This window comes from Mytilinidion resinicola (genome assembly GCF_010093595.1).
Source record: "Mytilinidion resinicola strain CBS 304.34 unplaced genomic scaffold BDZ99scaffold_26, whole genome shotgun sequence".
Lineage (NCBI taxonomy): Eukaryota > Fungi > Ascomycota > Dothideomycetes > Mytilinidiales > Mytilinidiaceae > Mytilinidion > Mytilinidion resinicola.
The window spans coordinates 603,813-626,692 of NW_022985462.1; the positions used below are offsets into that span (position 1 = coordinate 603,813).

The 22,880-nt window shown below is 53.3% G+C and overlaps 4 protein-coding genes across 4 annotated transcripts; 2 read left to right on the forward strand and 2 right to left on the reverse strand.

Annotated features, from left to right (window-relative positions):
- The first annotated feature begins 426 nt into the window (after positions 1-426).
- Positions 427-3,301, forward strand: BDZ99DRAFT_168865 (uncharacterized protein). Its single transcript, XM_033712945.1, has 4 exons — positions 427-634; positions 756-1,127; positions 1,179-2,719; positions 2,777-3,301. Exons 2-4 carry the CDS (start codon positions 854-856, stop codon positions 3,149-3,151), a joined length of 2,190 nt encoding a protein of 729 aa, XP_033570630.1. The 5' UTR covers positions 427-634; positions 756-853; the 3' UTR covers positions 3,152-3,301.
- Positions 3,302-4,279: 978 nt separating this feature from the next.
- On the forward strand, positions 4,280-5,808 carry BDZ99DRAFT_576135 (Emopamil-binding protein). The gene is made up of 3 exons (XM_033728540.1): positions 4,280-4,983; positions 5,114-5,183; positions 5,262-5,808. The coding sequence occupies exons 1-3, from the start codon at positions 4,371-4,373 to the stop codon at positions 5,404-5,406; spliced, it is 828 nt and encodes a 275-aa protein (XP_033570631.1). The 5' UTR covers positions 4,280-4,370; the 3' UTR covers positions 5,407-5,808.
- A 22-nt stretch (positions 5,809-5,830) lies between these two features.
- On the reverse strand, positions 5,831-8,921 carry BDZ99DRAFT_399554 (uncharacterized protein; the record flags this gene model as incomplete). Its single annotated transcript, XM_033716135.1, has 3 exons — positions 5,831-6,052; positions 6,194-8,653; positions 8,865-8,921. The coding sequence occupies 3 exons, from the start codon at positions 8,919-8,921 to the stop codon at positions 5,831-5,833; spliced, it is 2,739 nt and encodes a 912-aa protein (XP_033570632.1).
- A 711-nt stretch (positions 8,922-9,632) lies between these two features.
- On the reverse strand, positions 9,633-10,755 carry BDZ99DRAFT_468197 (uncharacterized protein). The gene has a single exon (XM_033721193.1). It carries the CDS (start codon positions 10,656-10,658, stop codon positions 10,122-10,124), a length of 537 nt encoding a protein of 178 aa, XP_033570633.1. The 5' UTR covers positions 10,659-10,755; the 3' UTR covers positions 9,633-10,121.
- Between the last annotated feature and the right edge of the window lie 12,125 nt (positions 10,756-22,880).

Consider the following 22,880-nt stretch of genomic DNA (forward strand, 5'->3'; position numbering starts at 1 on the left):
CGGTGTTGCACGCCTGCGCTCACTGCAGATAGCTCCCCCGTCGCGCTAAAGAGCCCTGGTCGCGCCCCCGGTCTGTTGGGGTGGATCAAGCCGTCTTGGTTTGCGCCGCGCCAGCCTTGATTCGCCTACGCGAGCGAGTCTCGACGAGCAGCCGGGGCCATATCGACCTCGCAGGCCTCTGCTGCCCCAATAATCCCAGGCCTGCCTGCTGCACCACCATCGCCCTCAACCCTCCTCTCTCCCCTCCCCTCTCCCCTCTCCATCCTCACCCATTCTCTAGGCCTCTGCGAGCCTGTCCCGCTACACACAAAGGCCTTCTCGTTCGCGGATCCGACTGTCCCTTACGACCACGCCGACCTCGGTGGCGCCCTTATCAAACAAAGCTGCTTTGTTGCTGATTTATCAGTCCACCCCCAGCAGAGGCAGCAGAGAGCCACCGGATCTCCCGGCCTCGCTTTCCTCGACGACAATTCACCTCATTGTCGCCTGGGCTTCTCGTCTCCGCCTCCTCCAGCCGTCCTCGCAGCGTCCTCGACGACACAGCTTTCACTAGCTGTGCCTCAGCCTGCGTATTCACCTCCGAGCGGCTTATCACGAGCGTCTCCGCCCTCCAGACGCCCGCACCCCATATCATGTAGGTTTCCTTCTCTTCTCCTCTCAGCACCAAACCCAGAGTCACCAGCACCTCCACACCTTCCTCACGCCACGCATTGCCCAGTCCACCACTCTCGCTAACCACCCCGGCCTGTCTGCAGTCAGTATTTGTTTTAATACTCTCTTTTAATGCCCTGGAAGTCCTAACAGCCTCCCTCCTTATTCGATCCACTTCTTCGACGCCCTAGAAGTCGGCCGGATGCCTTACACGCCGCCCTCCCAGCGGTCACCTGCGTCCACCAAACCAAACAGTCCTATCCTGAGCCGGAACCATTCCTATGCCGAACAGGCCAACCCCTCGCCCGTTGCTGTGAGCCGGCCCGCCCTGCCTCGCTCCATCTCCTCGACCTCCTATCTAAACAAGCACCGCCGGACTCCGTCCATCTCCCAGAACAATGGCCAGGCCTCGAATGGCGAGGTGACGAGCTCGCCCACGGATACTCGGGAGCATCATAGTCTGGGATCTACGAATGGTAGCCTCCGCCAGTCTCCTCCTCCTGTGAACAATCTTCTGATTCCGTCAGGTGCGATTACGACGCCTCCTGATTCCTCTGACGACGACGAGCGCGGCCGAGAGCTTGGCAACCTCGCGGACCTCCATGTCGCCCTCCAGAACATCGACGTGAAGAGAGCCGGTTCGCCTGTCCGCAGCAATGAGAAGCCCATTCCGCTGCCGCCGACGACTGTCCCGTTCGACTTTTCCGCTCTGCCCCGTGCTCTTACTCCAGAGGCTCGCAAGATCTCCCACTCTCGGTCATCCAGCGAGATTACACTATCCCAGCATGTTCCTCAGCTAAATACTGAAGCTACCCTCATTAGCTCTTCTGATGACAGCGATCTCGATGACGATGAGCTGCGGATAAAACCGCCGCTCCTCCGAAAAAAGTCTGGCGAGTTGGTGAAGCCAGCCCTCCGACCTACATCGCGTCGACGACCCTCGAGCATGCCTGGCACTCCCACATTCTCCAAGGCCGTCCACTTCAACGAAGATATTGAGCAGGTGCGACATTTCCTCCAGGTTGATCGCCCGATAGCAGTTAGTGCAGGCTCCTCTCCGGTGGAGACTTACGACAGCGAGTCCGAGTACCCATTCGGGTACGAAGATAGCCACAAGTCTCGCCCCGTCGAGTGGGAAATCCGCCTAGCAAACTTTCCGGATGAGACCTACGAGCGAAAGACGATGCCCATCCGAGTGGAGCGGATATTTCTGTCGTCCGACAACAAGACGCTGGTCGGTAGTGTTGCCGTGGCAAATATCTCGTTCCAAAAGTATGTCGTGGCTAGGTTCACCTTGGATTACTGGAAGACGACGTCAGAGGTGGTGGCAGAGTACAACAACGACGTCCGGAAGAAGCAGACCAACGATGGGTACGACCGGTTCAACTTCAACATCAAGCTGGCTGACCAAGCCAACCTGGAGACGAAGACCTTGTTGCTGTGTGTGCGATACAACGTTAATGGACAAGAGTTCTGGGACAACAACAACTCAATGAACTTCCAAGTCGACTTCACCAAGAAGAATGTTCCGCGTGGAAAGGGTGCGAACAAAGGACCAAGTGCTGGTACCTTGGGCGCCATTCCTCGCAGCAGACATTCTCCGCCGACAGCTCGTCCTCGATCGATGCCCGCCGCCTTCGACGACGACTTCGGCAATGGCTTCGAAACCAAGTACGAGTTCGGCTCGACAAGGTCCATCATCGGCGACTCGCCCAACTCAACCATTCGACTCAAGCCAAAGAGCAAGAACCGAGCCAACTTCTTCCCTGACCCAGTAGCACGCAAGCCTACCGGAGCCAGCCATGCGTTCTCCACTCGCTATGACTTCGGTGCTTCGCTCACTGCTGCTTTGTCAAATGCGCAAACGGCTCTCGGCGACAAGAGTGGACTGAAAGGCACAGCCCCCACCAAGCCTACCGGGTTCTTCGACAATGCCGTTACCGGCAGCACACGGCCGACCAGTGTCCCGCGTCCGCCTGTTCCTGGTACTCGTCCTGATGCACTTCAATCCGAGAAGCCTGACTTGCAATCCGCCGAGTACAATGAGTTGATTCAGAAATTTTGCTTCGTACGTGCTCCACGCCCTGGGATGGCCTGACCCTTCCGTAGCTAATTGTCGTATCAGTTCGGCACGCCCTCTGGAAAAGGCTCGCCGCAAGTTGCTTCTCCTGCTCCTAAGAACACTCATAACGACGGTGCTGGTGATTGTGTTCTGGAGTATAGTTCTGGAAGCAACCAAAACTCTGGATCAAGCAGTCCGGAGAGTCCGGAACCTGGCAAGGACATGCATTCCCTTGTCGATGGTGCAAATGATAGCAAATATTCCTCGAAAGCTTCTAACCCTTTCCTGTCCCGTTCGTCCTCCCCGGGGCCAATGACCGGATCTGACCCTGGAGATCGTACGACGTCGCCGCTGTACTACGGAGGGTCTCCGTACAACCACAACGTACTTGGCGGAATTTTCGCGGAGCCATCGCATACACCGCAAGCATGTGTTTAGTCGCTGGAGGAGGATTGTGACAGATTCGGTTGTTCCCCATGGACATGGAACGACATTACGAATTTTCTTAGTCACTATGACGCTGTGAACGACCTGTTAGTGATTACGACGAAGTTGAGCGGAGGGGTACGATGCAGCATCTGCAGGATACCTCGAGAGTTCGCCAGTCATTTTCAATGCGGTCATTGTTTTCGAGTTTCGGTGCGACAATTGGCGAGCGTACGTCGGTTATTGCGCTCCCTGGCTGCATTTCTTCCGGGACGGCTCTGCTCGTGCTGCATTTTCGTCGGCGATTCTTGCATGTTATTTTCAACCACGGCGTTTTGGGCGGGCTGGCGCTCTGGGTTTTCTGGTCATCTCTTTCCTACTTATCTGGCTCCGTCCAATAGACTGGTTGTAATTGTGCGTTTCTGCTGTCCGGTCTTCTCCTCTCCAGATGCGTCTCTGTGCCTTCTGCCGATGTTCCTTTCTTCGCCTTTATCTACGGTCTAGGGAAGGAAAAAGTTGGTCCGGGGCGCGTGTGTCTTTTAGCGTGCTCGATCGTAGGTGCTAGTCTTGTGCTCACCCACAGGTTCTGGACGCATTTCCGTACATATATGGTGGCCCGGTGCGGCTGCTGGCGAATTCAGTGTCTCCATCTTATTCATGTGCGCTAGAGCTCCTGCGTGTGTTTTGTTTCCTTGCTCTTTCTTCTGCTGTGGGTCTGGTTTCATGGTGTCTCTATCCCGACTTTTCGGGATCGCTTTCGGAGGCGAGCGTGGTCGTTTGATTTCTCTGGGAGGAATGGACGTCGTGCAGATAGTTCTCCAACAGACCTAAGAACAAAGCCAAAAAATTCGATAGACGAGAGTGCCTGCTGCTTCCCACCGTGACATACAAAGGTATAAACATAGGCTGGACGCGCGATTGATGCAGCCGAACCCACGCGCAGTGAGTTGGTGGCCTCGTGGCATCCGGAGCTTGGAACAGTCGGTGTCCTAAACGAGAGACGACACGCCATCCTGCCCGCGGCCCGCATTCACCGCCTACCGAAGCGGCAGCATATTTTGCTTACTGCACGTACAATTGGACTCCCAGCTCCACCATCGCCAGCGAGACACCGCTTCTGTTGCAACGCGCTTCCGCCCAGGAACCAACCCGCGAACTCCACGCGCTGCCTGCATATCCTCCCTCCCAATCCCGCCCACTCGCCCGCTGTCTCTCCCGCAAGCCACCAGCAATGGGCTCCTCCCAATCCACGCCCGCCGCGCCGCCGCCGCTCCCACGACAACAGCCCGCGCTCCCCACGACGCCGACCTCGCCCACCATCGACGCGACCACCATCGTCTCGCTCCTCAGCGTGCTCGCCCTCCTCGCCGGCGCCTACGCCGCCTCGGTGCGCCTCCTCCCGCCCGCATCCACCCTGAAAACCCGCGTCCTCTTCGTCTGGCACCTCTTCGACGCCCTCATCCACATCGTCTTCGAGGGCTCCTTCCTGGCGCAGTGCTTCTGCGTCTACTACTCGCTGCCCACCTCCTTCGCGACGCGCGGGCCGGCCGTCACGCCGCTGCTGCTCACGCCGCCCGACGTGCACTTCCTCGGGCAGCGCGACCGGCTGTACGGCGCCGCGTACGGCACGAACCCGTTTGCGCGGCTGTGGCAGGAGTACGCTAAGGCTGACCGGCGGTGGGGCGGAGTCGATCTAGGCGTCGTGAGTCTGGAGATCTTGACCGTGGGCGTGGGCGCGCCGCTGGCGGTGTATGTGTGTGCGTTGTTGTGCAGGCCGGAGGGGAGGGGCGCGCTGGGGAAGTGGTGGTGGATGAGTGTGTTGGCGACGGGGGAGCTTTATGGGGGTGAGTTTTTGGTGTTTTTTTTTGGGGGGGGGTTGTGGAGGGGTTTGGTGGGAGCGAGGGGTGTTCGGGGGGAGCGATTGCTGTGAGGTGGTCTGAGATGGTCGATGGGATGCTAACATGTAGCTTCTAGGTTGGATGACATTCGCGCCGGAATGGCTCACTGGGTCACCGAATTTGGATACGTCGAATTGGATGTATCTGTACGTATATCCCCCTTTCTCACTCAGACCATACCACATCCTTCTGCAAGACGCTCAGATGCTAATATTGCTGCACAGCTGGGTCTACCTCTTCTTCTTCAACACCCTCTGGGTTTGGTTCCCGCTCTGGGTCCTCTACGAATCCTACCACGCCATCAACAGCGCCATGTCGCAGGCCGAGATGGTCGACTTGGTGAACTATCTAGGGAAGAAGGATGATTGAGCCCGCAGCATCCACGACACCATACTATACCACCCTTCGCTCGACGAATCTTCCACTTCGATCTCTCCGCTCTTGTTTATTAGGAGGACTTCTATACTTGACACACGCGCTTCTTCTTTTTGAGCGAATCTGTTTGGAGGATTCATGGGAACAGGCGTATTTGATGCGTTTGCGAAAGATTTCTGTTCTGCTTTATATACCCCCAAGTTTATTCTATATTCTTCCGCCAAAAGGTACAATATGCTAGAAACCGCTGGTTTGTGATAGCTACTGAATCCCCGCCAACTCATCCGTGCAATTCGATGTCATGCAGTCTATCACCTATGCCACACAAGCCCAAAATTCAGCCCTACAAGACGTAGAAATGCTATTAATCTGATTCATAAACTCATATATGCATAAACCCATTCATGCCCCCCCTCCCTCACACCACCCTCGTGAAATTCCCCGGAAACAGCCCCTTGGCGCCCGCATAACACCCCCAGAACCAATCCCCATTAATATCCTCCGCCTCCCTGATCTCCGCAAACTTCGGAAACATCAACTCATCCTCGACCCCCTCGCGCGGAAACCTCGCCCACAGCGCCACAACCCTCAACCCGACGCCCCCATCCGGCGGAAACCTCCCCGGCGTCCCAAGCCCCAGCTTCGCGCCGCCCCCAGCCACACCACCACCACCACCACCACCACCACTAACCCCCCTACTCTTCCGCACCGTCCCATCCACATCCTTCCAGCTCCAATTCGGCGTCCCACCCACGTCCGCATTCGCGCCCCGCGTCCGCACCGCCTGCGAGTCCAGCCCGTCCTCGTCGCGCAGCGCCAAGCCGCCGACCAGGTCGCGCGACACGACGCGCCGCTGCCCGCCGGCGCGGTCCTCGAAGCCCACGACCACCATGCGGTGCCCGCGCAGGCAGCGCCGCCAGCCCTGCGGCCCGTTCTCGGCCGCGATGCGCCCCGACGCCACCAGGCCGTGGTAGCAGGGCGTGCAGATGTCGTAGTCGCCACGCTGGCAGCGCGGGCAGTGGAAGCGCGTGTGTGAGGGTGGGATAGGGTACGTGCAGATGTCGCAGCAGGTGCTGAAGGTGAGCGGGCGGTAGAGTTGGTTCGCGAGGGGCGTGGCGCCGGGGCCGCGGATTAGGGAGGCGGATTTGGGGGTTAGGGGGGGCGTGGAGGGGGTTGGGGAAGGGTGGAGACTGGGTGTGGACGGGGCGGAGGTGGTGGTGGAGGTGGGTTTGGGAAGCGGATTGTGGGAGAGGGGGAGGAGGGGGTGCGTGCAGTGGCGGCCTTGGTTGACGCAGTCGTTGCAGAAGCCCCAGCCGCCTTCGTTGCAGATGTCGCACTTCCAGTAGCAGGACGAGGCGAAGGCGGAGCACATGTCGCAGAAGACGCCGGATTCGAGGCGCCGCGCTGGGCCTTGGTCCGCTGTTGTGGGTCGAGGCTCTGGTGGCATGTTGGAGGGTCGTTTGTATCGGTGGCCGACGAGGACGTGAGGCTGTTCGTAGTTGGCAGGGTGGCCTCCAGGAGGCGCTTTTTGTTCAAAATTCCTCCAGGCGGCGTGCCCAAAGCCGAACCAGTGCTTGCAGCCTTTGCTCGATCTATAGCAATCTAGACAAATGTTGTAGTTGCCATTGTCGCATAGTGCGCAGTTGTAGTGGAGGTCGTATTCAATGTGTGTTTTACCACATCTATTACAGACTATTTCGGGTTCTGGGTACAGAGTTGGCGGTGCAAATACGCTGGTCCCAGTGGAAGTCGCCGGTCTGGCGTCGGCGGCAGATGGCTCGGTAGTCGCCCGCGGTACTCCAAGAGCAGGAGAACTGTTGTTCGTAGGTTGAGCTGGTCTTGCATGCGTTGGGTCTGTGGTTCGACGAGATGAGGAGTTGGGTGATGGATTGATGACGGTTGATGGAGGGAGACTCGACAATGGACTTTCTGTGTTCACGTTGAAGGCCGACCGTCTTGGAGAATTAGGATTAGATGATGAGGTATGGGTGTTGAGACTGCTTCGGAACTGCCTTGCCTCTGGGTCAGTGGTGCTCCGATCATTCTGTGACATACGCCGTCTCCGAGGAGGATTGGCCTCAGATGACGACGGCCGGTCATTGAGTTCACCGGCAGAGCGAGCAGCTTGCCTCGAAGAGGTAACAGACAGAGAATTAGGTGCATCTACGCGAGCAGATGAGCGAGTGCTGCCTTGACTGGAAGATCTGCGATGATGTGCCCGACCGTTGTTGTTCGCGGCATCAATTAGACCAGGACGGGATACAGGAGGGCGTGATGAGTTCGGGGACGGCAAAGCGAGAACGGCGCTTTCTGACCGACCATGAGGCCTCCTGCGTGTCTGTTCCCCATCAACTCGTATTGGCTGAGGAGCAGAGGCTCTCGAGGAGCTTCGACTGTCGAGAGTTGCGGGTGATGGGAGAGTCGCTGGCGGGGATGGGAGAGCCGTTTCAACTCGGCCCTCTCCCGTATGGCGCTCTTGCCTTTCTGCTCTCTGCTGCTGTCTTTCTCTCTGCCGTCTCCGGTATGCCTGAGCTATTCTCTCGCTGATCTCATCTTCCTGAGCCACATCGATGTTGGCGAGATCGATGCCGTCCAGGAGCCCCTCCTCCATGATCTGCCTCATGATCTCCTCTTCCATCTCTTGCGAGTCTAAATCCGAGGCGCTGAGAAGGGATCTAAGACTTGATTGGTGTTCCACATGCCGTGCCGGTACATGATCCCGTGAGGACCGTGAAGGCTCAGGCGGGTTCCTGCTCGAGTCTCTCGTCCTCGGCCTCCTCCCATCGGGGTCTCTGGAGTCGCGACTTCTTTCCCTACTCCGATCCCTTCTCCTACGCTCTCTAGGAGCTTCTAGCCCACCGCTCGATATGCCTGCCTCCCTCAAGCTAAGCTGCTGGGCCTCCGCTATCAATCTGCGCTCTTCGTCCGCACCAGGGTCTTCCCGCTTCCTGAGCTTTGGCAGTACATTCTCCCCAGGTTTGTACTTCCTGTCCTGATCGTCCTTATCCTGCTGCGACTTTCCCCGGTCCGGATGCGCCTGCAAATACATGTCTAGGAGTGTCGTGACGGAGGCATTGTGGCGCGTGTCTCGCACCGACGCCCGGCATGACGGGCAGGTATACGGATGGATCGAGGTCGCACTTGAAGCCTGGAAATGGAACCATTCTTTCAAGCACGCGCCGCAGAAGGTATGGAGGCAATCGAGGAGGGTGAGGGGTTGGTAAAGGACGTCTGTACAGATCTAGGACTCGCATTAGCAGGAGGACCCTGGAAACGACACCGTAGGACCGAACACCACCAAAAGAGAGCATAGAACAACATAGAAGCCTTTATGTAGTGAATAAAATGTCTCAATCTCCCGCTGAGACACAACATCAAGCTTTGGTCTTGAACCTGGCTGTTGCTCTGCTCCCTCATGACGTTGACGTGCCCCTCTACACAGACCAACTTACCGAACAGCTCAGCTCCTTCTCTAGATCCATCATCCCAGTCTTTTCTTCCTCGGCCATGGTGCCTCTCGCTCGCCCGGTGGCAGCAAACCCGTCGAGCTGTAGACTTGTTGTAGGGGAAGGAAATTGGGGATGTTCCCAGCGGCGTCAGTCAGCCTTTTAGAATAGGACGCCATCAGCTTGGCGATTGGGTGAACGTCGTTGCGGTGAGCGGAAGCCTTCCATCGCCACAGATACGCCATCAACTTGACAACGACACTGTTCGGGGTACCTTTATGGGCTTTTGGCACTTAGAGCACGATGTGAAGGCTGATACAGTGCATGATAGACTGTCTTTTGGCTGAAGGATTACGTGCTAGCCGGGCTACTCCATACGGTGGTATCAAGCGAGCAAGAGGTAGCTGACGCAGTAGTATATCCGTGTGCCTTAACTTACGACTTGTTCTAAATTATGATCTGGAAGAGGAAGAGAAGGCGCGTAGCTTACAGTGTCGCGTTCTTCACATCACCATGCGAGATTTTGAATACACCTAGGAGACCTCCTAGGGTACCACTATACTGGCAATTCACTAGACATAGCTACTCCTCTCAAAAGATAGTATTTCCATGATGCTGGAGGCCATGTAAAGGTTGACGCGGTTCGAATCAGACATCCTGCTAACCGATCTGGTACCCTCACTACTCCTTGCAGTGTTATTGGGCCAGCAAAAGCGAAGCATTAACTGCAGTGTATTCGTGTGCCTAGACCTAAAACCTGGTCTATATCACGATGTGAAAGAAGAATATGAGATGTTTCATTTACAGCTCCAAGTCTTTTACATCACTATTCTATGCAGGATTCAGAATACGTTCAGGAAACCTCTTAGATTACCGCTCTGCTGGCAATCAACCAGACACAGCTACTCAATTCTGACTACGCCGCAGCCTTCAACAATAGCTTGAAACTACACCGTAACAACGAAGGTGTTGCCGCGGTACGAAAAATCTTGATGGTCTCCGGCACCAACCGATGTGCTAAAACACAGGATGTAAAGGATCACGCCGTGGATATCAGGCTCTCTCTAGTCCGTGGGGCGGATACCTCCTAGCTACCTCCTAGCTAGGCCTAGTTCGTTCGATTCCGCAGCGACGAGCTCTTCGGCGTCAAACTCAAAGTCTTCTTCGTCGTCATCAGGATCGACGTCTTCCTCCAAGTCCGATTCGTCGTTCTCCAAGTCATCTTCGGAATCATAATCGTCATCCTCGAAGCCATCTTCGGAATCAAAAGTTCGTGATGATACTACCGCTATCACAAGACAGGAGAACCTTTGCAGCTTCCTTGAAGTTGAAGCTTTGTTGGAGTGAGAGAATCGCTCCTGCAATGTCACGCACTTGTTCCGACTTGACTTCCTTGACCACTGCATTCGACATCTCCGGGACTTTGTGCAGGGCGTTATGGATCTTCTTGGCATAGCGAATATATTCCTCCATAGACTTTTCGCCCTGAGACAGATGCAGGAAGTCCTCGATTGCTCTCTCGACGTCGCCATTATCTTGTTTGTTCTGCATCCAATCCTCCAGAGATTTACAGAGGAGATTAAAGTCGTTCTCGGTTTCGGACGTGGCATTCTCGTAATGTTTCTTGGCTTCACCCCCGAGGTGGTCGATCAGATCCATCAGCTTCAATTCCCGCCGGTCCTCTTCGTCTGTGTAATGCCTTAGGAGAGGTGTGAGACGAAGTCTCAACCGGCGTAGGAATTGGGCGAGATCCTCGCCTGGTTCGCCATTGAAGGTAGGCACGGTCATCAGCGTGTTCATCGTGGTGGTCGTAAATGTTGAAGGTTCTTTCAGAATTAGCAATATCGAAGGTCCATTCGTTGCTCGCATTAATATTCCTAGTAGGTGAGGTTAGTAAACTGGCTAGATTGCAATTTAAGTTCAATTTAAACTAGACTGGCCGGATAAAAATAAGGATTGAATGGGACTGGCCGCTTATAACCGTGGATCGTCTCTGCATGCCCAACCGAGGCTAGCATGGCCATCCTGAGGGGCGTCTGGCCAATATACGGAGCCTCAAAACTGGGGTTTTCAATACGGAAATAGCGTATGCGAATGTAAAGGTTCGTGCGATGGAGATCAGACTGTCTTTTGACAGGACGGTTACCTGCTGATTAGGCTGCCCCTTACGGTGGTTTTGAGCGCGCAGAAGAAACACCTAGGGGCTGTCTATTATTCTAGAGCTTCGAGCTTCAACACATGCTCAATATCAAGCCGTAGCGACGAATCGACTGCGGCATCGCAAATAGTCTCAAGGGTCTCCTGTACTATCCAACGTGCTAAAAAGCGGGATGTCAAGATGGGCGTCACGTATGTCTAACTACATTTTGGCTTAATAGCTACCACATAGCTGGGCTGCCCCTTACAGTGATATTAAGCTTGCAAAGGTAACGCCTAGTAGCTGCGTATTAGGATAAGCTGCGACCTTCGACGCAGGCTTGAAATCGGACCGCCGAAACTGGGGAATCGAATCGTATTGACGAATGGACTGTGGTACGGTAAGCAGCCTTGAGGGCTCCTACACTAGCTAATGTGCCGAAGAACAGGACGTAAAGATTCGTGTGATGGAGGTATTGCGGTGCTGTGAATAATCTTGAAAACCTCCTACACTATCTAACGTACTGAGAGCAGGATGTAAAGATCTATACTGCGCATATCAAACTTCCCTTTGACGGGACGGTCGCTTGCTGGCTGAGCTATTCCTTACGGTGGTGTTGAGTGTGCAAAGGTAGTACCGCTTGGCGATACATTCGTGCGCTGTGCTCTATAGTTTTGGATACGATCTCAAGGTTAGTGGACTGTATATTGGACTTCTTTTTAGCCAACTAGCTACCTGCTAACTGAGCTACTCCTAACAGTGCGTTAGGCGTGCAAATTCAATGCCGAACATTAATTTTTCTGTGCGCATACCACCACAGTTTCTCGGGAACGATGTAAAGGTTAGTAGATCGCATATTAAAATTCTTTTTGGCAACCCAGCTACTCGCTCGCTGAGCTACTCTTTAAGATGGCGTCAAACGTGCAAGAGTAATACTAAGCATCGAAATTTTCGCATCCATAGCACTATAGTTGCTTGGGCACGACGTGAACGCTCGTGGACCGCATATTGGACTTCCTTTTGGCAGCCCAGCTACCTGCTAATGGAGCTACTGCTTCCGGCAGTATTAAGCGTGCAAATTAAACCCTAAGCAACGTTAGATTTGTATACCTTGTCCTTTAATTTCTCGGTTACAATATAGATGTTAGTACACTGCATATCGGACTTCCTTTTGGCTACCCAGCTACCTGCTAGCTAAGGTAATCCTTATGGCGACGTTCAGCTTGCAAAGAAAGCGTCCATCAGCGGCATATAGCGTGTCTAAGCCTACGTCTACTCTAGTAAAATGTAATAGTTAACGCGGTAAGAATTAGACCGCCCTTTAGCTAACCTGCTGCTTGCCCGCTAGGCCGCTTCTCACGGCGGCGTAGAGCGAGCAAGAGAGCAATAAGACCTATCACGTTCACGGGCTCATACTTAGGGCCACTCCAAATACAATGTAACGATCAGGACAATGGAAAGAAGACATCCTCTTAAACGAACAACGACCTGATCGCTGAGCCACTCCTTACAGTGGCGTCGACCGTGCAAAGGTAATGCATAGGAGTAATATATCCGCGTGTCAAACTCTACAATCAGAAGAACACAATGTAATGCTTGATGCCCTATATATTAGACCTGCTTTTGACCGAACGGCTGCCAGCTAGCTGAGCTACTCCATACAGTCGTATCAAACGGGCAAGAATATAGCGGGGGCAGAGAGATATTAGAGTACTCGGGAAAATCCGAACTAAATACTATGTGAGGATTGATGCACTAGATATTGAACTCGCTTTTGACTGAACGACTGCCGGCTAGCTGAACTACTCCATACGGTCGTATCAAGCGCACAAGAACGCAGCCCGAGTAGAGGGATATCGGAAGTCTTTGAAAATGCTAAACTGACGTGGTGCTAAAATTGGGGCAGTGGAAATCAGGCTTTCTTTTGACTGAACGACTGCCGACCAGCTGAGCTACTCTATACGGTCGTATTAAGCACGCAAGAACGCAGCGTAAGTAGAGGGATATCGGGAGTCTTTAAAAAAGCCGAAACTACATGATGCAAAGATTGGGGCAATGGAAATCAGGCTTCCTTTTGGCGGGACAACTACCCGTTAGCTGAGAGGCTCCTTACAGCGGCGTTGAGCGTGCAGGAGTATAGCCTAAGCAGAGGAACATTGGGAGCTATTAGAAAAGCTAAATCGAAGTGATGTAAAGGCTAGGGCAGTGAGTATTAGGCTTCCTTTTGACTGAACAGCTATGTATTAGCTAAGCCTCTTCTTACAGCGGTGACGAGCATGCAAGAGGGTAGTTTAATAAAAAGGATATTAGAGTACTTTAATGAAGCTGAACACCGTGGAAGTCACCCTACATTTCAACCAACTAGCCACGTGAATACCAGGCCACTCCACACAGTGCTATCAAACGAGCAATAGCATCCCTCGATGTGTCGGATATGGGGGCCCATTGGAAAAGAAGAACACGAAATGATGTAAAGGTTAGGGCAGTAGAAACCAGCCTACATTTTGGTTAACCAGTGACGTACTCACCGGGCTACTGCACACAGCGCTATCGAACGAGCAAGAGTGTCTCCAGATACGAGGTAAATGGGTGTGCTTCGAAAATCTGGAAACGGTACGATGTCAAGGCGGAAGCAGTGCAAGTTGAACTGCCTCTTAACCAACCTGTCAGCTGCTCGCTGGGCTACCCCGTGCAGTACTATCGAATGAGCAAGAGCCCCCCCCCAATAAGATGGATACTTGGGACCTTAGAAAAGCCTGGGAATAGTACAATGTCACGATTGGAACAATCAAGATTAGACTACCTTTTGGCCCGTTAGCTCATCGACAGTCAGGCTACTTCTAACAGTGCTAGCGAACAAGCACGAGACTTCTCCGGTACAAAGGATATTGGAGCATCTAGAAAAACATAAGAACGGTACGATGTCACGGCTATAGCAGTGGAGATTGGACTATCATTTGGCTGATTGGCTCATAGATAGCTGGGTTCCTTCTAACAGTGCTATGGAATGAGTAAGAGAGACCTCCAATACGAAGAATGACATAATGTCAAATTTGAAGCAGTAAATATCAGAATACCCTTTGACCGGCCAGCTTATCAGTAGCTGGGATACTTCTAACAATGCTAACGAACGAGTAGGAGAGTTCCCCGACGCGACGGATATCTGGGTACTTGGAAAAAGCGGATAAATGTGCCATGTCGAGTTAAAGCAGCGGAGGTCGGGCTCTCTTTCAGTCAGTTCGCTACTTACTAGCCGGGCTGCTCCTTACAGTAGTGTCGAGCGTACAAAAGTGAGGAACACGATGTAAAGGTCGATACGGCGGGAACTGGAGTTCCCTTTGGCCGGTCAACTTATTAATAGCTGGGCTACTTCTTACAACGCTATCAAGATTGCAAAAGCAAAGAAAATGATGTAACGGTCGATACAGTAGGAATTGGGGTTCCTTTTAATCAGTTCACTACCTACTAGCTGGGGGACTCCTTACGGCGGTGATGAGCGTGCAAAAGCAGAGAACACGATGTAAAGGTTAATACGGTGGGAATTGCACACCTTTTGGCGAGTCGGCTACCTACTAGCTGGGATACCCCTTACGGCGGTGAAGAGCGTACGAAAACACAGCACACGATGTAAAGGTCGATATAGTAGGGTTTGGATTACCTTTTGGCCGGCCATTCGTCTCATAGCTGCGCTACTCCGTACGGTGCTTTCAAGTGTGCAAAAGGGTAGAGTCCAATGTCAAGGTCAACATGGCCGGAATTAGACTACCTTTTAGCCGGCTATTCTCCTAGTAGCTGGGCCACCCCGTACGCTACTTCCAAGTGTGCAAAAGCGGAAGTCACGATGTCAAGGTCAACAGTGTAGACATTTGACTTCCTTTTGCCCGACCCAGCATCTACTAGCTGGGCTACTCCGTACGGTGCCATCTAGCATGCAAATGTGCAGAATAGGATGTAACGCTTGGTAAAATGAAAATTAGACTACCTCTTAAATAATGGGGTACCTGCTAGCGGGGCTACTCCTAACGGCGCTCTTAGGCTTGCAAAAGACGGAAAACGATGTAAAAATTAATAGAGTAGATGTCAGCTATGCTCTTGGCCGACTAGCTATATACTAGCTGGACCACTCCTAACAGTAATGTGAAGCATGCAAAAGAAAGAATACGATGTTAAGTTCAACGGAAGAGATATTAGATATCCTTTTGGCTAACTAGCTACGTGATAGCCGGGCTACTCCCCACAGTGCTATGGAGCTCGCAGAATGAAGAAAATAATGTAAAGATTGATACAATATATGTTAGATATCCTTTTAACGAACTAGCTATGTGCTAGCTGGACTACTCCCGACAGTGCTCTCAACCATGTAGAACGAAGAAATTAATGTCAAGTCCGGTGCAATACCAATCAGATATCCTTTTTACTGAGCAGCCACGTGCTAGTCGTACCACTCCTGACAGCGCTCTAAGCCAGGCAAAAGACAGAAAACGATGTAAAGATCAATGAGATAGATATGCTACATCCTTTTGGCTGACCAGCGAGCTGCTAGCGGAGCTACTCCCTGCAGTGGCATTAGACATGCTAATGATGTAGAGGTTATCATTATACGAATCAGACACCTTTTTGACGGACTAGCTACGTGCTAGCTAGACTCCTCCTGACAGCGCTCTCAGCCATGCAAAAGGAAGAAAACAATGTAAAGCCCAACGCAATAGGAATTATACATCCTTTCAACTGGCCATTCATCTGCTGGCTACGCCGCTCCTCACAGCGTTATGAAGCATGCAAAAGGATGAAAACGATGTAAAAACCAACGCAATAGAGATTAGACATCCTTTTGATTAACCATGCACGTGCTGGCTGGACTACTCCTAACAGTGCTATCAGGCATGCAAAAGGAAGAAAATGATGTAAAGCTCAACGCAGTAGGAATCAAACATCCTTTTGGCTAACCATTCATCTACCGGTGGGGCTGCTCCATACGGTGGTATCGAGTATGCAAAAGTGTAGCTGGAGTAGTGATACATTCGTGTTCCAACCTATAGCCTACAGCATTTGGGGTTGCGGGCCATGGGACGGATGTGCATACACCACTCTGCGACCGCCTGAGGTGACTCGAGTAGGTTTCAAGCACATTAAAATGATGGATTTGAATCGAATTTAGGTTGTTGAAAGGGCTTTGAGGGACTTCAGGCGGCGGCGGAATGGTGTATCACCATAAAATCACTCGAGCAGTGTCTAGTAAATATAAGGAAATCTTCTCTCATTCAGTATGACTCTCAGTAAACTAAGGAAACTTTTGGCCTCATCGTCCCCATAACAAGCCCCGAAGGGCACCCAATCTGGATAATAAAAGCAACTAATAGGCCAAAACACGACAAATGGGGACAGAGAGGGGAAGATATGTGCCTATTGGAGGCACGCCTAGCAGTTCCTCGGTCCTACAACTTCTCTCTTTTGGACCCAGACTCTCACAGAAACACGCTCCGACACCTCGTACGTGTCGTTCAGTAGCTCGCCTGCCATGTTCAAGGCTTTTACCTGTTCTTCCAAACGCTTCTTGAACGCCCTGTGGGCCTCGACGAGATCGATCTTGGGAAACTTCGGCTTCTTGTACCCGATTATGCACTCCATGGCGGAAATGTTGGCAGATTCGACGGTTGTGTGGAGGTTTCCTTGCATGAATTCCGTCATTCCGTCTTTATCGACCCCCTCGAGGTCGTCAACGTCCATCCACAGCTCCTCATCGCCCTCAAGTTGTCTCTTTTGCACGTCATAGCGGCACGTGACGTCATACACGTATTTGGGCATCCAACCGACTTTTGAGCCAGGACGTCGGCCCTCCGCTCGCGTGCGCAGGCGGCGGCAGACAATGACCCTGAATTTGCCGGCCTCGCAGGTGCAGAAGTTCTGCGCCATGCCCATGGCGTCTTTGGCGAAGCGTGAGTCCGTCGAATGTTCTCCGAAGTTGAGGCCGTCGCGCTCCACGAAGCATTCCTCGAAGGCCGCTTTGTTGGCTTCTTCGAGGTTGTAGTACTTCTTGCCGACGATGACCCACTCTAGGTCCTGCTCGACGTCGCCGTGTGCAATCGTCTTGCGCTTGAGCTCGTATTCGTAGTGCTCCTCGTCTGCTGGGCGGAAGGGCGACGGCTCGCGGTCGTTCCAGACATCCTGCGCTTTCTCACGAACAACCGACTCTTCCTCAACATCCGATTCCTCATCCTGTGAGTCTTGTTCGGTGTCGTCTTCCGTGTCCGACGCGTCGAGGATCGCCTTCTTCGGTTCGGAATTGACGGATTTGCCACCTTTTTGAACGAGGCGTGCAGGTTTGGTTGAGCCATTGGACTTCGGGGCGTTTGGCGAGGAGGACGGTGGAGTGATCGGTGGAGCGGATTGTTCGTCTCTAGACTTGGCAGCAAGTTTCTCCGCTATTAAATTGATTAGCTAGTGTTCAAATTCAAAGCGGAAAGCTTGCAGCACCAAGTTCGAGGCGAGGACCGTACCTTTCTTTTTGTCGCTGTATCTCTTGGCATATTCCTGTCTCTTCCGCTTGGCTTCAGCATCCCGTTCCTCCTTCTCGGCCTCTGTTTGGGGCGGAGCTTGGCGCTTTCGACCTTGCTTCTGTAAGACGGACATTAGCTTGCGTTCTCAGCAGACATGGCGGAAGATGCTTACCTTAGGCGGAGATGCCTGCGCTTCCTGTGGCTGAGTCGAGTTCTCTGCAACGGATGGTGCTGCACCGTCAGACGCTGATGAGCTGGAGACCCCATTGGCGACTGTACTGGTGACTCCATTGGCGGAGTCGACTTCTTCCGGTGTCGTGACTGGTAACGAAGGCGTAAAGGAGATGGCATTGCTCGATGACTCGATCAGTTTTGCAGTCGCCGGCTCGTCGGTCTTCGCGGTTGCTAGGTTGGTGAGATTCGCGGTCGATGGATTTGCAGAGTTCGCGGTCGCTGGCTTGTCGGTCTTCGCAGTCGATGAATCGTTAGACTTCGCGGTCGCTGGCTTGTTGGACTTCACGGCCACTGGCCTGTCAGTCTTCGCGGTCGATGGATCGCCAGACTTCGCGGTCGCTGGCTTGTTGATCTTCGTGGTCGCTGGCTTGTCGGTCTTCGCGGTCGCTGGAGTGTCGGTCTTCATGGTCGAAGGCTCGTCAGATTTCTCAGCCGCTGGCTTGGTAAGTTTGGCAGTCGCTGGATTGCCGGTCTTCATGGTCGAAGGCTCGTCAGATTTCGCAGTCGCTGGCTTCGTGGTCTTCGCGTTCCTTGCGTCTGTCGAGATCGAGGTGGGCGAAATCTCAGAGTTTTTAGGTTGGCTCGTCCCAGCCTCCGACTTTTTCGCCCGCGACTCGTTTCGCTCAACGCGCTTTGCCACTGACACACCGGTCTGCTTCGAAGTAGATACAATTGGAACAGCGGTAGCAGGGCGTGTATAGGCGGATGGAGTAATAGCCATGGGAGCGGGAGTGGTCGTAGTATAAGCGTTAGCTTTGGCTGGTCGCGGAGAAGGGCGGAGCGGATCGGTATGCCAACGATTCTTTGCGTTACGCTGAGAGGCCGGCTTCGGGTTCCTATGGAGCAGGGGATCAGGCCTATCGGGAGCACGATCTTGTCCAAACGACGGCCGAAGGCCCAATGAACCTGCTGGCCGATTGACTGTCGGCACCGACAGCGATGGCTGGCCAACGCCTGTAACGGAGGAGGACTGTTGCGTGACCTTCCCAGGATGCGCAACAGTCGCATCACCACGTTGCGACGGTAACGTGGACCGTTCACTGGCGTCTTCGATCCCTTCCATCATATCGGGTATGTCTGGTTGACGGTCTTCACGCTCAACAGCTTTCGCATGTTCATGCTTCTGGATTCCACTGTCGAGCTCAATCGAAGCCGTGACCTCTTTGCGCTGCGCCTCAACTTCTCTAGTAGCTTGGTTCTCGAGCACCGTCTCATTAGTCTTCTTTGGTGAGACGGTTTGGCCTGCATTCTGAGCTTGGGAGTGCTGATCTGCACGGCGCTTCTCATCAGCAACTTTCTTGACATCGGCAGACGTAAGGCCGTGATTGCCCCATGATGGCTTCGCAGCGTTCTTCGGGCCAGTTGGCGCATTCCATGGAGGCGCATTGTGCGGCTGGGCGGGAGATGCAGAAGAGCGTTGAGATGGCGGTCGGTACTCATTCTGGTATTTGAACGAGCTGTTGGTGTTGTCCTTAGGTACCGGCTCCTGGATTCCTCGCAATCCGCTACCGCTGGTGTCCTTCTTGACAGGGTTTGCCGGGGCGTTGGAGCCTTGACGACTAGAAACCTGCGCAGATGGCACTGCAGAGCGGGAGGGAGCTTGTTTGGCCGGGGTATTGTCGTCGGTGCCAATCATAGCCATGATATCGCCAAGCGAAGGGACATTCGCGACCTTGGGCTGTGGAGCCTTTTTCTGGACCTGAGTCTCAGAACTTCCTGTACGTGCCTTGGGTGGCTGAACGGTCTTACGTTTGTTCTGGTCGACCTCGGTGAACTGTGACTTGGATGAAGCAGCTTCGGCAGCCTTGGATGCCTGTTTGACTGGCTTCTTTCGCTCATCTACCTTGGTAACAGTCTTCGCAGGGCCTTTGGGAGCTTCCTTGCTGTTGCTAGTCTGTTGTTTCGCGCTTTGAGGTGTGGATTCTGAGGTGGACATATCGAGAGCTCGTGCGCCAGACTTGGCTCCAAGAACAGATGCATTTTTTCCGGTAGACTCGGGGGGCTTTCCAGCAAGACTTGAGCCATCAAGGGAATTGCGTCGTTCCGCCGGTTGCTGAAGACTCTGGCGAGTGCGCTTGTCTTTCAGCAGCTTGTGATTGAGTCCAGCGCCCTTCGGTGCGTTCGAATTTCCAGAAGGTCGAGAGGGTCCCAAGGGCGAATTGTTGGAAGGATTCTTCGAGGCCTTTGGGATAGTGCTGGACTGCTGAGAGCGAGGCACTTGCTGAGATAGATTGGCGTAATACGATTCCTCGTTATGGTCTTGCAGCTGCGACCCGTGCTCTGCACCGAGGCCATAGGCGTACTTCATCTGCTGCTGCGACTTCTGGTCAGATCCGGACTCCTTCAAGGCGCGGGCTCTCTCTCGGAGAGCCTTGCTGGTGGCAGAACCACCCGAATTGACGATGGGGAAGTCATGTACCTGATTTTGAGCAGACCCGAGGTCGCTGTCCACGTCCATGTAATCCGGGCCAAGCTCGAGACTATCACGAGCGGCCTTTGCGCTAGTCGCGGTGGAACCATGTTCCTCAAGAGAATAATCTTCTTCGCCGTCGGTATCGCCTTGCGAAAACGGCTGCGTGCCATGCGACTTATGCTGTTGTGAAGAAGCCTCATCGATGCGAGGTCGTTTCGTCTCAGGACTCGTATACTTCGAGCGGGAGCGAATATCTGGATATCCTTGGGAGCTGAACGGGCTCTCAGGACGGGCCCGCTTCGTTGGCACATTGCCATCGTTTCTGTTTCCAGCCATACTGCGTCGAGTTGTCTGGGCTGCGCGAGACACAAGTTGACCGAGTTGGGACGGGGGAAGAGGTCGATGCGCTTGCGACTTTCGGTCTAAGGCGCGCGACGATGGAACGTGAGATGGATGTTGGAAAGCTGAAGATTTTGAAGATGAAGGGAGAGGTGTATGACGAGTGTCCCAAGAAGCGGATGGAAATTCTTCTTCTCGTTCTTCCGTTTGCCTGTCCCAATTCAGGCTGGTCCGTGTGCTGAATTGCCTATTGTTCCTATTCAGATTTTCACCGGAGCCAGCACGCCCAGACGCGTGAGGATTTTGACGAATCATTTCGTACTCATCGTCATCAGAGATGTCCGTCTCGCCATCAGAGATTTCGATCGGGTCTTGCGGCTTGAAGGAAGCCCTGCCATTCACATTCCCTTTGGTATTCGCTAAGCGAGGAGACTCTGCCTCACCACGAGCATATTTAGGAGTATGGGTCTGATGGGAGGGGTCCATATAATCTGCCGTACGCTTTGTACTACCCTGGGCAGTAGTTCGCGTGGAGCTACCCAGACCAGTGCCAAGTGTGGAGCTGCGCCGGGACTTTGATGCGGGATGTGAGTTTGACGTGAAGGGAACTTGGTGACCGATGTTGACCTTTTGACGAGACGAAGCACGACTGGTGGGATGGCCTTGTTGTGCGAGAGACATACTCGGGTCTTGCGCATAGGATAATTCCCTACGATCGTTTTGAGATTCCCGAGGTGCTCTACGAATACGATGGCTGGACGCGTCTTGTACGTGAGGTGTACCAAGGCCTTCCCCGTAATTAGATCCTCGGCGATCGTTTTGAGGTTCCCGAGGTGTTCTAACACGGCCGGTGGGCGGGTCTTGTTGTACGTGAGAAATATCAGGGTCTTCCGTATCGAATAATTCCTGATGATAGTCTCGAGATTCTCGCGGTTCTCTTAGACGGCTGGCGGGCAGGCCTTGCCGTACACGAAACATACTAGAATGATCACCATAAATGAAACCCTGACGATCATTTTGAGGCTCTCGACGTGCTTTGCGACGGCTGGTAGGCGGGCCTTGTTGTACGTGAGACGTATCAGTGTTTTCCTTATAGAGAGATCCCCGACATTCGCTTCGAGAGTCCCGATGTGCTTGAGGATGGCTGGGAAGAAGGTGAGAACTGGACTGGGTTGGTGAGTAGTATTGAGGACCACGTAGTTGAAACATCAGAGGGTGAGAGTGGTCTTTTTCATAAGGCGCTTCGCCTGTGTATTGGTCGTCCACCTCATCTTCATCAGAATGTTGCTCTTCAATCAAATGTCGACCTTGTCGCCGAGGTTGACGATCAGCCTGAGACCCACGAGGGCGGGGCTCATAGTAGTAGCGGCTTGCTGAACAAGGTTCTTTAGTGTAGTCGCGAGACTGATAGTTGGCGTGCTGCCCATGGCGCTGGCGGCCACCGCCCTGCTCGTAGTACGGAACAGTTTCGTCGTTGCTGTATTGATCACCGCCCTGGAGGTCATCGCCCTGAAAGTCGTCGCCCTGGAGGTCATCACCCTGGTCGTCATCACCCTGGTAGTCTTCGCCGTGATAGTCATCGCCGTGGGTGGCATTGCCCAGCTGCTCGTCGTACTGAGCATTCCCCAGCTGCTCGTCGTACTGAGCATTCCCCAGCTGCTCGTCGTACTGAGCATTCCCATAGTCTCTGTTTTGACTATCGTCCTGGTCGCTCTGGGCGTAGCCGTAATCGTGAGTATAGGTGTGGCGGTGATTCTGAATGTATTAGTATAGTCCATCAAACAAAACGCAGTTTGACTTACATCATGCTGACTGCCATGATAAGCCATCCCCGAACGAGGCGCCCGCTGGTTACCATGATGGGCCTGGCCGGGACGAGGCATCGCATTCTGCGATTTCGCTATGGACGGTCCCAGCATGATTACACGATTCTTAGTTAGTACCCGAAAGCCGAGCTACAAGGAGCTCGCGCGCAGTGAGATGTTCCAAGGGTGACGCCAAGTGCTATTAGGATTTCAAGATGAGGGTGGCTGCTATGGTGGACAGTGTGAGTTTAGTGTTGGAGAGAAAGATTGTTGGAGGAGTAACAAGAATGGCGCAGAACAGGCTGAACGCTTCGGTGAATCCCAGCTTCCGCCGTCCGAAAGGTCTCTTACGGAATTAGTCCGCCAGTGTTCGCCACAGCTGAGATAGGTTGATAGGATCACGGGGCAGATGGCGGTGTATGAGTGTGAAATGCAACCGATAGTAGCCATGTGCAAAAAGCGGTGACCGGAATGCCTAGGAACTTGAAAAGTTTCTTTCATAATGATGAATATCGAAGTGACTGATGATGGAGAAGATACGAGAGCGCTTGATGTAAAGAAATTTGGATACAGTTGAGCAAACATAATGAAAACGAA

Coding starts and splice junctions, on each gene's coding strand:
- BDZ99DRAFT_168865 (XM_033712945.1), top strand. CDS start 854: ATGCCTTACACGCCGCCCTCCCAGCGGTCACCTGCGTCCACCAAACCA. Junction 1,128..1,178: donor TAGTCTGGGATCTACGAATG/GTAGCCTCCGCC, acceptor TGATTCCGTCAG/GTGCGATTACGACGCCTCCT. Junction 2,720..2,776: donor TGATTCAGAAATTTTGCTTC/GTACGTGCTCCA, acceptor TTGTCGTATCAG/TTCGGCACGCCCTCTGGAAA.
- BDZ99DRAFT_576135 (XM_033728540.1), top strand. CDS start 4,371: ATGGGCTCCTCCCAATCCACGCCCGCCGCGCCGCCGCCGCTCCCACGA. Junction 4,984..5,113: donor GACGGGGGAGCTTTATGGGG/GTGAGTTTTTGG, acceptor TGTAGCTTCTAG/GTTGGATGACATTCGCGCCG. Junction 5,184..5,261: donor ACGTCGAATTGGATGTATCT/GTACGTATATCC, acceptor ATTGCTGCACAG/CTGGGTCTACCTCTTCTTCT.
- BDZ99DRAFT_468197 (XM_033721193.1), bottom strand. CDS start 10,658: ATGAACACGCTGATGACCGTGCCTACCTTCAATGGCGAACCAGGCGAG.